Here is a 17654-nt window from a genome sequence, read left to right on the forward strand (position 1 = left end):
TCCTTCAGTTCTTCTCTGATTTTAGTTATTTCTTGCCTTCTGCTAGCTTTTGAATGTGTTTGCTCTTGCTTTTCTAGTTCTTTTAATTGTGATGTTAAGATGTCAATTTTGGATCTTTCCTGCTTTCTCATGTGGGCATTTAGTGCTATAAATTTCCCTCTACACACTGCTTTGAATGTGTCCCAGAGATTCTGGTATGTTGTGTCTTTGTTCTCGTTGGTTTCAAAGAACATCTTTATTTCTGCCTTCATTTCGTTATGTACCCAGTAGTCATTCAGGAGCAGGTTGTTCCGTTTCCATGTAGTTGAGCGGTTTTGAGTGAGTTTCTTAATCCTGAGTTCTAGTTTGATTGCACTGTGGTCTGAGAGACAGTTTGTTATAATTTGTGTTCTTTTGCATTTGCTGAGGAATGCTTTACTTCCAACTATGTGATCAATTTTGGAATAGGTGTGGTGTGGTGCTGAAAAGAATGTATATTCTGTTGATTTGGGGTGGAGAGTTCTGTAGATGTCTATTAGATCTGCTTGGTGCAGAGCTGAGTTCAATTCCTGGGTTTCCTTGTTAACTTTCTGTTTAGTTGATCTGTCTAATGTTGACAGTGGGGTGTTAAAGTCTCCCATTATTATTGTGTGGGAGTCTAAGTCTCTTTGTAGGTCACTCAAGACTTGCTTTATGAATCTTGGTGCTCCTGTATTGGGTGCATCTATATTTATGGTAGTTAGCTCTTCTTGTTGAATTGATCCCTTTACCATTATGTAATGGCCTTCTTTGTCTCTTTTGATCTTTGTTGGTTTAAAGTCTGTTTTATCAGAGACTAGGATTGCAAACCCTGCCTTTTTTTGTTTTCCATTTGCTTGGTAGATCTTCCTCCATTCCTTTATTTTGAGCCTATGTGTGTCTCTGCACGTGAGATGGGTTTCCTGAATACGGCACACTGATGGATCTTGACTCTTTATCCAATTTGCCAGTCTGTGTCTTTTAATTGGAGCATTTAGCTCATTTCCATTTAAGGTTAATATTGTTATGTGTGAATTTGATCCTGTCATTATGATGTTAGCTGGTTATTTTTCTTGTTAGTTGATGCAGTTTCTTCCTAGCCTTGATGGTCTTTACAATTTGGCATGTTTTTGCAGTGGCTGATACCGGTTGTTCCTTTCCATGTTCAGTGCTTCCTTCAGGAGCTCTTTTAGGGCAGGCCTGGTGGTGACAAAATCTCTCAGCATTTGCTTGTCTGTAAAGTATTTTATTTCTCCTTCACTTCTGAAGCTTAGTTTGGCTGGATATGAAATTCTGGGTTGAAAATTGTTTTCTTTAAGAATGTTGAATATTGGCCCCCACTCTCTTCTGGCTTGTAGGGTTCCTGCTGAGAGATCCGCTGTTAGTCTGATGGGCTTCCCTTTGAGGGTAACTCGACCTTTCTCTCTGGCTGCCCTTAACATTTTTTCCTTCATTTCAACTTTGGTGAATCTGACAATTACATGTCTTGGAGTTGCTCTTCTCGAAGAGTATCTTTGTGGAGTTCTCTGTATTTCCTGAATCTGAATGTTGGCCTGCCTTGCTAGATTGGGGAAGTTCTCCTGGATAATATCCTGCGGAGTGTTTTCCAACTTGGTTCCATTCTCCCCGTCACTTTCAGGTACACCAATCAGGCATAGATTTGGTCTTTTCACATAGTCCCATATTTCTTGGAGACTTTGTTCATTTCTTTTTATTCTTTTTTCTCTAAACTTCCCTTCTAGCTTCATTTCATTCATTTCTTCTTCCATCACTGATACCCTTTCTTCCAGTTGATTGCATGGGCTCCTGAGCCTTCTGCATTCTTCACATAGTTCTCGAGCCTTGGCTTTCAGCTCCACCAGCTCCTTTAAGCACTTCTCTGCATTGGTTATTCTAGTTATACATTCGTCTAATTTTTTTCAAGGTTTTTAACTTCTTTGCCATTGGTTTGAATGTCCTCCTGTAGCTCAGAGTAGTTTGATCATCTGAAGCCTTCTTCTCTCAACTCGTCAAAGTCATTCTCTGTCCACCTTTGTTCCTTTGCTGGTCAGGAGCTGCGTTCCTTTGGAGGAGGAGAGGCGCTCTTCTTTTTAGGATTTCCAGTTTTTCTGCTCTGTTTTTTCCCCATCTTTGTGGTCTTATCTACTTTTGGTCTTTGATGATGGTGACGTACAGATGGGTTTTTGGTGTGGATGTGCTTTCTGTTTGTTAGTTTTCCTTCTAACAGTCAGGACCCTTAGCTGCAGGTCTGTTAGAGTTTGCTAGAGGTCCACTTCAGACTCTGTTTGCCTGGGTTACAGCAGTGGTGGCTGCAGGACAGCAGATTTTTGTGAACCGCAAATGCTGCTGCCTGATCGGTCCTCTGGAAGTTTTGTCTCAGAGGAGTACCCGGTCGTTTGAGGTCAGTCTGCCCCTACTGGGGGGTGCCTCACAGTTAGGCTGCTTGGGGGTCAGGGACCCACTTTAGGAGACAGTCTGCCCGTTCTCAGATCTCCAGCTGCGTGCTGGGAGAACCACTACTCTCTTCAAATCTGTCAGACAGGGACGTTTAAATCTGCAGAAGTTACTGCTGTCTTTTTGTTTTTCTGTGCCCTGCCCCCAGAGGTGGAGCCTACAGAGGCAGGCAGGCCTCCTTGAGCTGTGGTGGGCTCCACCCAGTTTGAGCTTTCCGGCTGCTTTGTTTACCTAAGCAAGCCTGGGCAATGGCAGATGCCCCTCCCCCAGCCTCAATGCCACCTTGCAGTTTGATCTCAGACTGCTGTGCTAGCAATCATTGAGACTCCGTGGGCACAGGACCCTCCGAGCCAGGTGCAGGATACTATCTCCTGGTGTGCCGTTCCTTAAGCCCGCTGGAAAGGTGCAGTATTAAGGTGGGAGTGACCCAATTCTCCAGGTGCTTTCTGTCACCCCTTTCTTTGACTAGGAAAGGGAACTCCCTGACCCCTTGCACTTCCCGAGTGAGGCAATGCCTCGCCCTGCTTCAGCTCCCTCACGGTGCGCTGCACCCACTGTCCTGCACCCACTTTCTGGCACTCCCTAGTGAGATGAACCCGGTACCTCAGATGGAAATGCAGAAATCACCCATCTTCTGCATTGCTCATGCTGGGAGCTATATAGACCAGAGCTGTTCCTATTCGGCCATCTTGGTCTCTGACAAATATTTTGTATTAAAAAGCATGCAAGTGGCCAGGCACAGTGGCTCACGCCTGTAATCCCAGCACTTTGGGAGGCTGAGGCGGGTGGATCATGAGGTCAGGAGATCAAGACAATCCTGGCTAACACGGTGAAACCCCATCTCTACTAAAAATACAAAAAATTAGCCAGGCATCGTGGCGGGTGTCTTTAGTCCCAGCTACTCAGGAGGCTGAGGCAGGAGAATGGCGTGAACCCAGGAGGTGGAGCTTGCAGTGAGCCGAGATCGCCCCATTGAACTCCAGCCTGGGCAAGAGAGCGAGACTCCATCTCAAAAAAAAAAAAGCATGCAAGTAAAAAGGTAAAAAGCATACAAGTTTTACGTAACACAAGAGCCTTCAGAATGAAGACCCACAGATACAGGGGAAGCTCTCCATTTTTTAAAATTATATTTAACAAAGTATGGACAACCATGTAGAAATAGGACTGGACAAAAAAGGTATAAACTAGTGCTAACAGACTGAGTGGGGAAACCCAGCAAGGCCTGTCTGTCTAGATTCTTCTTGGCCTCTCTGTGCCACATTCCTTCCTTCTGGGTGTGGGACAGGACCCTCTCTGGTTAGGGGTCTTATGACCTACAATCAAGGCAGGTCAGATCATTTCTTCATGGCCAGTTTTTCCATCGAAAGGGAGGGAGAATGTTAGATAAATATTTTTAGGTTTCATGACTGGCTTTGGGGAGATGGGGCTCTGGTTTCTATGACCTGCCTTGGAGAAGAGAGATTCTAGCTTCTGTGGCTAGCCTCCAGGGAGAATGAGGGGCCAGGTGAAGGTCAGAAAAAACTTGTGCTTCTGAGACCGCTTCTGAGGTCTTCATTTTGGGGTGTCGTTTTTTGGGACCCTACAATAGAACAAAGAATGAGGTGGGAGACCAAGAAGGAAGGTAGTGAGGTGGGGGGTTGTGGAGTTTCAAACGGCATCCACAGGTTCAAACCTAGTAAAGAGGCAAAGTGCAATAAGGATTGAAATTCTTCTGTTGGATTTGGCCAATTCAAGTTTATTTTGGTGAATGTGACTAGATCCAATGGATGTTTGTATTAGCTGGGAACTTTAAGATTATGTAGCCTTAACCCTTACTTTTAAAAATCAGAACATTTTAGAGATAAGAACTTTGGTAATTTTTATCTAGGTCATAACTAAAAATATTCCTTGCACATAGGTGTTCAATAAATGATGGTTGAATGAGTGATTGAACTCTTTATTGGCAGAGCCAGAACTAGAAATCATACATCCAGATTCATGTTGTAGAGAAAGCTTTTTCTCTACTGTTTTAGGTTTGAATGGTTGGGAGCCTGAGAAATAACTGACAATAGACATGTATCAGGAGAAAATACAAGGTTTATTTACATGTGCACACCATAGGTAAGGTGGAAGTACTTAGTAATGAGTAACTTACTGAATAGTTAGAGGTAAAGGTTTATATACCAACTTCACAACAAAAAAGGGAGCATGTTTAGGGCTTCCATGGGAAAGTATGGAATGTTCTATTGGACTTCCCATAACGTGGGGGTCAATGGCACCTGTATTTTCAGGAAGGCGGTGAATCCAGCTGTAGTTCCTGGAGTATCTGCCTAAGTGTAGATAATGTTTCTTTCTGTTGCTGCTGATTGCTCAGATGTTTTCAGCTTAATTTTAATACCTTCCTTCACATGGTAGTGCTCTTTCCCTTATTATTTTCCTCCAAACTATGCTCCATGGAATACCAGAGGTCCACCAAGGTATTTTAAAGTTCTTTAAAAATGGTGTATTTTTCCTATTGAAAAGTTTTAAATCCTGAAGATCTCATTTATCACACTGACTTGATTATAATTTTACTGGAAAATATTGTTTCTATATATTTTTTCATTAAAACTCACTAAATGAAGCTTCCAGATTCAAAGACATTCCGTACTGTGCTGCGATTCTTAAAATCGGGACCCTTAATTTTTTTTTCTCAGCAGAAATAACTGATTTATTCAACAAATATTTATAAAATACTTAACTGTTGATGAGATAGTCTTACGCATGGGACTAACAGCAATGACAGTAAGATAAATAGCCATCTCTTTATAGAACTTGTAGTTGATATTCTTGATAAACTTTAAAATCAAGAAATTTTTATAACAAAATATGTAAATTTTTATTATTTTAATTATTGAGTTCTTACTGAAAAAAATAAAATAATACCTTTATAGTTTTATGAATTTAGATTCTGGTATTTATGAAATCATTAGAACAATAAGAAGATTAAATTAAACCAGAAAATTATTCTTAGAACATTTTCAGGAACACCTTTAGTTTTCAGATTCTTTCATTGTGAACTCATTAGTTTGCACAATTAATGAATCATCTGAACAAGTCATTTGAGAATTCTTGCCTTGATTTTATTGATGAGGAAATTGACAGAGAGAAGCACAGTGCTTTGTCCAAGGTTATCTAATGAGTTGTGTCAGACTCAAAGTCAGAATTCCTAGTTCTTGTTTCTTTCCTTATTTCAATAACACCCTATCCCCCAGGATTATCTGTAAGTGCTTGTCAACATGGTTTAATTTTATGAGATCCTAATTCTTAAACATTAAGATGCATTTTATTATGTAGACAAAAATAAATTAGAAATTAATTAAACGGGAAGATTTCCATTTGGAGTGGTCTATTGAACTAATTAATCTGTGTCTTTCATTTTTAGAAATATGACTTTAAATGAATATAAAATCATATAAATATATAGTAAAATCCTTTTAAAAATTGAAATTCTGTAGTTAACCTCTGCATCAGACCTTATTCTTAACTAAAAGTGTTTGCCTGTGTGGTTAACTGGAATAGAATTATAAAGGTAGAATTAATTTATTGCATTTACCAATGCTAGATGAATATACACATATAATAAAGCAGGTAATTAAATAATTCCATGCTAAAAATTGGGATTTGGGACTATAAATTACCCAGTAACTACCATAATCCTCCTTCATTTGGTATATATTGACTAAGCTCAAAATTTTTAGTTAATACAAAATGGGCTGTGCTAACAATAGTAAGAAATGAAGGATTGGTTCATTTTAGAAAATCTAACTTTGTGCAACACTAGAAAGATGGCGGAGCAAGAGCAAAGAAAAAATCCCTTTGTTTCAGAAAGTCTCCTGAAAAAGAGGAAAGCTTATCAAGCCCTCAAAGCCACCCAGGCAAAGCAGGCACTTTTGGCAAAGAAGGAGCAGAGGAAAGGAAAAGGGCTCAGGTTTAATTATTCCTACATGACTCCTGGCAGCAGAAACGTGACAAAGTACGTCTCAGATGACCAGAAGTGAAACCTCATGCCTTAGAATTGCCAGATAAACATTCCTTGGCCTTTGTTGTACACATCAAAAGGATTGATGGTGTGATTTTACTGGTGCAGAGAACCACTTCAAGACTTCGCCTTAAGAAAATGTTTAGCGGTGTCTTGGTAAAAGTCACCCCCCAGAACCTAAAAATGCCACGTATAGTGGAACCTTATGTGACCTGGGGATTTCCAAATCTGAAGTCTGTCCGGGAACTCATTTTGAAACGTGGACAAGCCAAGGTCAAGAATAAGATCGTTCTTCTGACAGACAACACAGTGACTGAGGAGCACCTGGGGAAGTTTGACATCATTTGCTTGGAAGACCTCATTCATGAAATTGCCTTCCCAGGGAATCATTTCAGGAGATCTCATGGTTCTTGCACCCTTTCCACCTCTCAGTCGCCCGTCACGCTACCAAAAATAGAGTGGGCTTCCTCAAGGAGATGGGCACACCTGGCTATCGGGGTGAACGCATCAATCAGCTCATCTGCCAGCTGAACTAGACCTAGGTGCCGAACAGCACTACATTTTTATCAATGAAGTGGAAGCATGTGTTTCCTTTTTTGGGGGGAATTTTTATCAAGTATCTTCAGAGAAGATTATTTCCTGCGTTATCTTCAAAAACTGGAAAGGAAGGGTCAAAAAAAAGACAGTACCTGGCTGGGCGTGATGGCTCATGCCTGTAATCCCAGAACTTTGGTAGGCTGAGGCAGGTGGATCACCTGAGGTCGGGAGTTCGAGACCAGCCTGACCAACATGGAGAAACCCCGTCTCTATGAAAAATACAAAAATTAGCTGGGCATGGTGGCGCATGCCTGTGATCCCAACTACTCGGGAGGCTGAGGCAGGAGAATCACTTGAACCTGGGAGGCGGATGTTGCAGTGAGCCAAGATTGTGCCATTGCACTCCAGCCTGGGCAACAAGAGTGAAACTCCATCTCAAAAAAAGAAAAGAAAAGACAGTAGCTTATGTTCATGGCAAGCACCTCTCATCACAGTCCAGTTCCAAGGAAAAAATTCCAGCGTTTTCTCAAGGCTACAGAAACCAAAACAGCATGGTACTGGTACCCAAACAGATATGTAGACCAATGGAACAGAACAGAGCCCTCAGAAATAACACCACACATCTACAACCAACTGATCTTTGACAAACCTAACAAAAAAAAAACAAGCAATGGGGAGAGGATTCCCTATTTAATAAATGGTGCTGGGAAAACTGGCTAGCCATATGTAGAAAGCCGAAACTGGATCCCTTCATTACACCTGATACAAAAATTAACTCAAGATGGATTAAAGACTTAAACGTAAGACCTAAAACCATAAAAACCCTAGAAGAAAACCTAGGCAATACCATTCAGGACATAAGCATGGAAAAAGACTTCATGACTAAAACACCAATAGCAAGGGCAACAAAAGAAAAAACTGACAAATGGGATCTAATTCAGCTAAAGAGTTTCTGCGCAGCAAAAGAAACTATCATCAGAGTGAACAGGCCACCTACAGAATGGGAGAAAAGTTTTGCAATCTACCCGTCTGACAAAGGGCTAATATCCAGAATCTACAAAGAACTTAAACAAATTTACAAGAAAAAAACAACCCCATCAAAAAATGGGCAAAGGATATGAACAAACACTTCTCAAAAGAGACATTTATGCAGCCAACAAACTTATGAAAAAATGCTCATCATCACTGGTCATCAGAGAAATGCAAATCAAAACCACAATGAGATACCACCTCCAGCCAGTTAGAATGACGATCATTATAATGTCAGGAAACAACAGATACTGGAGAGGATGTGGAGAAATAGGAACGCTTTTACACTGTTGGTGGGAGTGTAAATTAGTTCAACCATTGTGGAAGACAGTGTGGCGATTCCTCAAGGATCTAGAACTAGAAATACCATTTGACCCAGCAATCCCATTCCTGGGTATATACCCAAAGGATTATAAATCATTCTGCTATAAAGACACATGCACACGTATGTTTATTGCAGCACTGTTCACAATAGCAAAGTCTTGGAACCAACACGAATGTCCATCAATGATAGACTGGATAAAGAAAATGTGGCACATATACACCATGGAATACTCTGCAGCCATAAAAAAAAAGGATGAGTTCATGTCCTTTGCAGGGACATGGACGAAACTGGAAACCATTATTCTCAGCAAAGTAACACAAAAAGAGAAAACCAAACACCGCATGTTTTCACTCATAAGTGGGAGTTGAACAATGAGAACACATGGACATAGGGAGGGGAACATCACACATCAAGGCCTATCGGGGGTTGGGGTCCTGGGGGAGGGATAGCATTAGGAGAAATACCTAATGTAAATGATGTGTTGATGGGTGCAGCAAACCAACATGGCACATGTATACCTATATTAGAAACATGCACGTTGTGCACATGTACCCCAGAACTTAAAGTATAATAAAATAAAAGAAAGTTTAACTTTGTTATCATGAAATCATTTTGTAAATATTATATAATATACATTACATGTTATATATTTAATATATTTAATATATTAGTATATTGTATATGTATATAGATATAGCTGTGTATATACATACATACTCAAATACATACAACACACAGACTAGGAAATGAAATAGGTCATGGATCAAGGAATCACCAGTTTTTAAAATCATTTTATTCACATACATATAGATGAGAAAAGTGCATACATTATACTATGAATTTTCACAGAGTGAACATACTGTGGAGACGCATTTTACCTTTGACTGAAAACATTTAATTGAGAAGTTTAAAATATATTATTAAGAGATTTCAGTATATATTGAATGAAAAAAGTTTTAAAAGCAAAACTTGCTTTCTAATACTTTAAAAATGTTTTCCAGGTGTCTTTGATGTTATTTTCAACAAAAGAAATATATGCATTTTCCAAAGTCATGAGATGAGGCATCTTTCTCTTGCTCTTGACAATGGCATTGTCACTGGAATGGTGTGTAGTAAATTTTCTTTTTGCCATGTATCAATAGTATTATGTCTGTATTTTTTTTGTATAAGATACATTTATAAGATTACCATTTCCTTTTGGCTTGTACTAGCACTTTTTTCATTCTGTTTTGTTTCACTAATTGTTGAGATTGTGATGCATAAATGGTTCTAAATTTCAGCAATTGGAATTTAGATGAGAAAAAGTAGACCAATTCTCTAATAACATTCAAAATTTTAATGAGCTTTCAAAAGAAGACTGACTTCTCAATGGCCCTTTTAGGGACCATATTGTTGGAGAAAAAACAATAATTTTTTATAGTTATACCTTGTGTTGCTTAGTTTAGATTTGAAAAGTAGCATTTAATGTAATGCATGCATGTTATTTATTTTTTAAAATAACACAATGTACGATAACTTTAATGCACTGTTTTAAGTGCTTAATATGTATTACAATATTTCATTCTTAAATCTACTAGATGAGATAATCCATTATTATTTGTATTTAACAGAAGAGGAACATGAAAAATAGGATTAAGTGAGTTGCACAGAGTCACAAGCTAGTAAGTGTGGAAGCAGGAATTTAATATAGGCAGTCTGACACTAACACTAATGCTACAGCTTCCTCATATAATGCTATACAATAATTTTTTTTTTTTTGAGACAAGGTCTTGCTCTGTTACCCAGGCTAGAGGGCAGTTGGCATGATCAGAACTCACTGCAGCCTCGAATTCCTGGGCTCAAGCATTCTTCCTGCCTCAGCCTCCCAAAATACTGGCATTACAGGCTGATTTCAACTCATGGGATGTTATTTAACTTAAGGGAAAATAATACTTATTGAAAAAAAAACCCACCTTGTGTAATTTGTATGCCTGAAATTCTGACTAAGTGATCAGTCAGTCAGATTTTTCCATGAAGCCTTTTCTTCTGTGCTCTGGACTTCATAAGGTACCCTACACTGTAGTTCATAGCACATTCTGATCAGCATGGAGCCTGGTCATAGTATATGCTTAAGAAATATGAATATGGATATGGAATCTACTCCATTGAATTAAGAGTTGAAGAAATATCTCTTCAACTACTATATTTTTCTAAAATCAAATTAAGGCTACCTTAAAGCCCTTATTCCACTAGGTTGCAGTAGGTTGGTGGGAGATTTCATTTTAGTTACTATGGGACTCATCTTGTTTCACAGAAGATTTCACCTGGTATGGTGGGCCTCAGAATATCTGGTGACAGCTGTCATAGCTTTGAACCACACTGGTTACTGAGATGTACTCATCCAGTGTCAGATGGTTTCTTGCAGATCAATAGCTCTGCCGCCTCCCTGCCATACTTGGGCAATGGAACTTTGCTGAGGTTGATAGACTTAGTGTTTTGGATCTAGCCATTCAAGAGGCACCAATGACTTTTCCTCTTCACACCCTACTGCCTCCCTGGGGAACTAGAGGGAGATGGGGTGGGACCTAAAACGCTGTCCTGAACAATAGTCATGTCTCAATGTAGCATAACCTTCTCAATTTGTTTCGTTTTTGAAAGCAAAATTTAGGAATGAGATAAAATTTCTATCGATTTCAGTTTTTAGTCCCAAATACTCTTAAATTAGGACACAAATGAGAAAATGAAAAAAAATGATAAGATACATATTAGGATCTTATTAAATTATCTTGCCAATGAAGTTATTTTTCCAACATTCTTCCATGGATTCTGAGAAATCAAGAGAAGGAAGTCATTGGAGCAAGTCATTGGAATTAAGTCTGGGGAATAAAACCTATTGAATTTCAAAATCATGAGATTTTGTAAATAGTACAAAGTTTCCATAAAATGAAGTAGACACCTGTATATGTATACAATGTGATTACATTAAATTTTTTTTTTCTGTTACTAATTTAGAGGGTTTTTTTGTTTTTCCTTTTAGGTTAGTTGTGAAGCCACCACTGAGCTGCGGGTGCTTTATCAGCCTAACCGCTGTGCACTTCTTGAGTCGGCACTGGTTCCTGGTCACACAGTTGTTTTTGATCGTCATGGCAAAATAGCTGATGCATCATCAGCAGGCTATGCAAACCTTTCAAAAGAATTTGTGATTTTTGTCAAGGTAAAATGGAGAAAGTTATTAAAGTTTATATTGCTAAATCCCAACTTTCTTTTGCCCTATTGAGGAAAAGTCTTAAATTGAGTCATAATGCAGTAATCGAATCACTTCCCACTAGGTGGCATTGGTGCCTATTTCCATTCTATTTGGCAGACTTTGAAAGGCAATAGAGATGACAGCTTTAGTAGCAATGACACTCTGAGGGGATTAATATCCTGTATGTAATTGAAGTTGGAGATTTAACTATGGATGTGGGAATTCTTAATAAAAAGTTAGAGAACCTTGCATTTGGGAGTCAAATGTGTATATTGAACTTTTCTAACAATTAGAATTTATACTCTTTGAGTGTTGTATACATTTGATCCTTTCATAATGCTTATTCTTTTTATGTGTTTGTGAATCTATCTTAAAATGATATTATATAAATATAATAGCAATTATTTATGAGGTTTCCCATTTTATTCCAGGCATTTATTGAGAATTTCACCACACGGTGAGACTAAATTTAATCATCACAAAAACACTGACAAATGCTATCTGTATTTGAAAGGCGAAGGAAAAGATTTTCAGTGAAAATAATTATCTTAACTAGTATAGCATAGTTATTAAATCAATATTCAGCTAAAGTCTACTTATATTTAAAACCACAAAGATATTGTAGGTTCATTTCTAGACCATTGCAATAAAGCAGATTTCTCAATAAAGCTAGTCACACAAATTCCTGAGTTTTCCAGTGCCTGTAAAAGTTATGTTTACTACACTGTAGTCTATTAAGTGTACAACAGCATTATGTCTAAAAAATGTACATACCTTAATTTAAAAATATTTTAGTGCTAAAAAATGTTATTAATGATCATCTGAGCCTTCAGTAAGTTGTAATCTTTTTGCTGTAGCGGGGGGTCTTGCCTCGATATTGACAGTTGCTGATGAATCAGGGTGGTGGTTGCTGCAGATTGGGGTGGCTGTGTCAGTTTCTTAAAATAAGACAACAATGAAGTTTGCCACAGTGATTGACTCATTCTTTCATGAAAGATTTCTCTATATCATGCAATGTTGTTTGATAGCATTTTATCCATAGTAGAACTTTTCAAAATTAGTATAAATCCTCTCGAGCTGCTGCTGCTTTATCAACTGAGTTTATTTAATAGTCTGAATTATTTGTTGTCATTTTAACAATGTTCACAGTATCTTCATCAGGAGTTTATTCTGTTTCAACAAATTACATTCTTTGCTCATCCATAAGAAGTAATCTTTCATCTGTTCAAGTTTTATCATGAGATTGCAGCAATTCAGTCACAACTTCAAGCTCCACTTCTCATTCTAGCTCCTTTGCTATTTCTACCACATCTGCAGTTATTTCCTCCTCCAAAGTCTTGAACCACTCAAAATCGTTCATGAGGTTTCAAATCAAATTCTTTCAAACTCCTGTTAATGTTGATATTTTGACCTCCTATCCCCATGAATCATAGTTGTTCTTAATGGCATCTAGAATGGTGAACCTTTTCCAAAAGGTATTCAGTGTACTTTGCCCACAGCCATCAGTGAAATCACTGTCTATGGCAGCTATAGTATTAGGAAATGTATTTCTTAAATAATAAGGCTTGAAAGTTGAAATTACTTCTTGATCCATAGGCTACAGAATGGATATTGTGTTAGCAGGCATGAAAATAACATTAATCTCCTTGTACGTGTCCATCAGAGCTCTTGGGTGACCAGGTACATTGTCAATGAATAGTTATATTTTAGATTGTTTTTCTTATGAGCAGTAGGTCTCAACAGTGGGCTGAAAATACTCAGTAAACGATGCTGTAAATAGATATGCTGTCCTTCAGGCTTCATTTTTCCATTTCTAGAGCACAGGTAGAGTAGATTTAGTATAATTCCAAAGGGCCCTTGGGTTTTTGGAATGGTAAATGGGCACTGGCTTCAACTGAAAGTCACCAACTGCATTAGCCCTTAACAAGAGAGTCAACTTATCCTTTGAAGCTTTGAAGCCAGGCAATGAATTCTCCTCTCTAGCTATGAAAGTCATGTGTGGCATCTTCTTCTAATAGAAGGCTGTTTTATTTACACTGAAAATCTGTTGATAATCTCGTCAATTATCTTAACTAGATCTTCTGGGTAACTTGCTACAGCTTCTCCATCAGTACTTGCTGCTTTACCTTGCACTGTTATGTTACGAAGATGGCTTCTTTTGTTAAACTTCATCAACCAACCTCTGCTAGCTTCAACATTTTCTCCTGAAGCTTCCTCACCTCTCTCAGCCTTCATAGAATTGTAGAGAGTTAGGGCCTTGCTCTTGGGGTTAGGCTTTGGCTAAGGGAACATTGTGGTTGGTTTTGGTCTTATATCCAGGCCACTAAAACTTTCCCCATATCAGCAATAAGGCTGTTTAAGTTTCTTATTATTCATGTGTTCACTGGAGTAGCATTTCTGATCTGCTTCAAGAACTTTTCCTTTGCATTCACAACATGGCTACCTTACACAAGGGGCCTAGCTTTAGATCTGCCTCAGCTTTTGACAGATCTTCCTCGCTAAGCTCAGTCATTTCTAGCTTTTGATTTAAAGCAGGAGATATGTGACTCTTCCTTTCATTTGAACACTTAGAGGCCATTATAGGGTTATTGATTAGACTAATTTCAATATTGTTGTGTCTGAAGGAATAGGGAGGCAAGAGAGAGAGATAGGGGAATGACTGGTTAGTGGAGCCATTCAGAACACACACAGCATTTGTTGATTAAGTTCACTGTCTTATATGAGCATAGTTTATGTCCCCCTAAAATAATTGTGATAGTTAACATCAAAGATCACTGATCACAGATCACCATAACAGATATCATAATAATGAAAAGCTTGAAATATTGTGATAATTACCAAAATGTGGCACAGAGACATGAAGTGAACACATGCTGTTGGAAAAATAGTACTGATAGACTTGCTTGATGTAGGGTTCTCACAAACCTTCAATTAAAAAAAAAATTATCTGTGAAGCAAATAAAGTGAAGCACAATTAAGTGAAGTGCAAATAAACAAGGTATGTCTGTACTTACAGTATAATAAACACTTTCTCACATTACTATTTCTCCCAAAGCAACATAATTTTAACTCATACATCTCATGTTATTTAGCTTAAGGTTGAACTTAAGGTTAATGGTTTCATAATAATCAAATGTAACTATTACATGTATACACACACACACATGTCTTTTTTGTTGTTGAACATTTAATCTCTCTCTTTTCCCACTTCTGTATATGATACTGTAATATATACTTTGACATATGCCTTTGACCACATCATTTATTATTTTCTTAGCTTAGAAAATTAAAAATTGAACTTAAGGGTTAGAACGTGAAACTTTTAAGGCTCTGGGAACACACTGCCAAATTTATTTCTTCAGATATCCCAATTTTTACTCCTGTGAAAGTTAAGCCAACTATAAAGTTAGGGGGAACAGTCTATAATACTATCCTCACTTCTGACATCAACCACAGAGTTTGGGGGACCCCGAGACCACTATCAAGGCTTGATAATTCACCGGAAGAACTCACAGAACCCATTGAAAATTGTTATACTCAAAGTTACAGTTTATTATAGAGAAAGGATACAGATTAAAATTGGCTAAGCAAAGAGACACAGAGTCTAGGAAAAGCACCAAACATGGAATGTGCACTGGTTCTCTCCCCATGGAGTCAAGGCAGAGGTACTTTCTCAGCACTGGTGTGTGACAGTATGCATGGAGTATTGCCAGCCAAGGAAGCTTCCCGAGCCTTGGTATTCAGAGTCTTTATTGGGCTTCCATCCTGTAGTGAGTCCATGTGGCTGGTCTCAGTCTCCAGCCTCTCAGGAGGTCACTTAACACTTTCTGACTCAAAGCCCCCTACCCTAAGTCACATTATTACTATCTGGCTGACCCAAGCTCTGCAGGCAAACAACAACACTCCTATCAGGCATGACACTCCAAGGGTAAAGAGATTACCACTCAGAAGCTGAGGCGAAGGTCAGACTTCTCTGGGTAAAGTTAAATTCTTAGTACCCAACTAGTTTCAGCAGTGTAGGAAAACACCCACCTCACTGACCTCAGTGTTGTTGAGTATGGTCCTTAAGGAGAAGAACTTTGACAATTTTCTAGAGGAACAGATATCCAATTTTAGCTTCTTTTTTTTTGTATTACTAGCATGGATTACTTTTCCTTATGTTTATTCACCATTTGTATTTTATCTTTTGTGATTTGTGTATTTATCTATTATCAGTTTTACTGTGTTAGTGTATTTCTAATTAACTCTCAAGAGTCTTTTATATCTTCCTCTTAAATTAATGATTACATAGGATTTTCTTAAATATATCTTATTTGTATTTGATATCTTTTTACATTCATTCCTATATGCATACATTTAAATATCCATAGAGGGTATTCCATAATTCAATTACTCTTATAGCATACTTTTTATTGTGCTTTATATTAATATTAACATTATTTGTTTAAGGTGATAGTAAATTCCTTAAGAGAAATATTTGTGTTTTGTATCTTTTAAAAATCTCTGTAGCATCTCATGCTGGCCTTTATACTGTCAACAAATGATAACTGAAGTAAACCAACCTCCTTTTGTTTACTTTTGCATAGCAGTTACATTGTTTACTTCTTTTGCTCGTTTTCAGCCACCAAGCCTCCTGGTCACTATGGCTTCAGTAAGAGAATTGCCTCTATAGTTGTCTCCCTCTAGCAAAACACGAGCCTGTTATTGACTGCCTTTCTGTTCTGTTTGTTGCTCTGAAGGGGGTGTTCCTCAACAGTGCTGTGGTTCTGCTTGCTACAAGCCTGTGTCAGGCCCTGTGTCTCCAGCCTGATGGAAGCTGCACTGGAGTGGGAAGCCAGTCTGAAAAATCCTACTGGAAAGTGCATAAAATCAGCTCTGGGATTTGCATGTTTGAAAGTGTGAAAAATGCACAAATGTATCTAAGAATCAAGGATGGCCGATGCGATGGAACAGTAAGCATCTGCTCTTGTTTCTCTCAGCAAATGTTTAAGACATTTGCCAGTTGTAGACATGAGAATAGCACTTTCTGAGTGGGTTTTGGAAATTGAATGTTACATGTGTTGGTCTCCCTTGACTGGTATTTTTAATAAGTGAGGAGAGCAGCCACATGCCTGGTAAGATAAGAGAGGAATCCTGACCCTCTAGATAGGGCCTCTGAAATGTAATGTATGTACAAATCACCTGGGAATTGTGTTAGAAAGTAGATTCTGATTGAGGAAGGCTGGCGTGGGACCTGAGTGTTTACGTTTCTAACAAGCTCTCAGCTGTGGCTGCTGATGCTGGTCCATGAATGATGCTTTGAGAACCAAGGTTCTAGAAAGGCCAGCTCAACAGTGTCTCCTTACTGCTCCTTTTGGTGCCTGAATTTCCACCACTGGAAACCCTGTACTTGACTAAGGAAGCTATTTTAAATTCTAAATATTAGGGGTTTTTCTTTTTGTATTTTTATTTTTAGAGACAGAGTCTCACTCTGTCACCCAGGCTGGAGTGCAGTCGTGCAATCTCGGCTCACAGCAGCTCAGGTGATCCTCCTGCCTCAGTCTCCTGAGTAGCTGTGACTATAGGCGCATGCCACCATGCCCTACTGATTTTTGTACTTTTTGTAGAGAGAGGGTCTTGCCATGTTGCCCAGGCTGGTCTCCAATGTCTAGGCTCAAGAGATCCACTGCCTTGGCCTCCCAAAGTGCTGGAATTATAGGCCTAAGACACTGTGCCCAGACAGGGGTTTTTCTTTAACACCTTGAGCCTTAGGAGGGGATGTGGAAGACAACTAACATAACAGTTTATATATATTCATAATTCTTCTGTGGGGTGAGGAACAAGTAAGATTGCACATTTAACCTTCCTGTTAATGCTCTCCATCTATTATTGTTTAAAATAGTTTAGTTTAAATTAGATCTTCTGAATAAATTCTGAGGTCCGCCCTCTCCCTTCTTACCAGTCATGATGTCTAGCTATAAGGGAGAACTTGCATGAGCTTGTTGGGGTATGAGGAGGGAGGACTTTGACCTACATGGTTCCCAGGGTCCCCGTCGGTGCTGCAGACTGGTGAGTTTGTGTCAGGTGAGCTGCACTGATGCTCACAA

General features: G+C 38.7%; 1 protein-coding gene and 1 pseudogene across 1 annotated transcript in view; both read left to right on the plus strand.

The window, feature by feature from the left end:
* The window catches only part of RP1 (RP1 axonemal microtubule associated), a 333216-nt gene that overhangs the window by 152211 nt on the left and 163351 nt on the right, over positions 1–17654 (plus strand). Inside the window, exons 14-16 of the mRNA XM_057303012.2 lie at positions 9344–9447; positions 11359–11535; positions 16308–16520. Coding sequence (XP_057158995.2) covers positions 9344–9447; positions 11359–11535; positions 16308–16520 — 494 coding nt within the window. The remainder of the gene's footprint in view (positions 1–9343; positions 9448–11358; positions 11536–16307; positions 16521–17654) is intronic.
* On the plus strand, positions 6127–6988 carry LOC100969320 (large ribosomal subunit protein uL30-like 1; annotated as a pseudogene).

Source organism: Pan paniscus, chromosome 7, assembly GCF_029289425.2.
Source record: "Pan paniscus chromosome 7, NHGRI_mPanPan1-v2.0_pri, whole genome shotgun sequence".
Taxonomy (NCBI): Eukaryota; Metazoa; Chordata; class Mammalia; order Primates; family Hominidae; genus Pan; species Pan paniscus.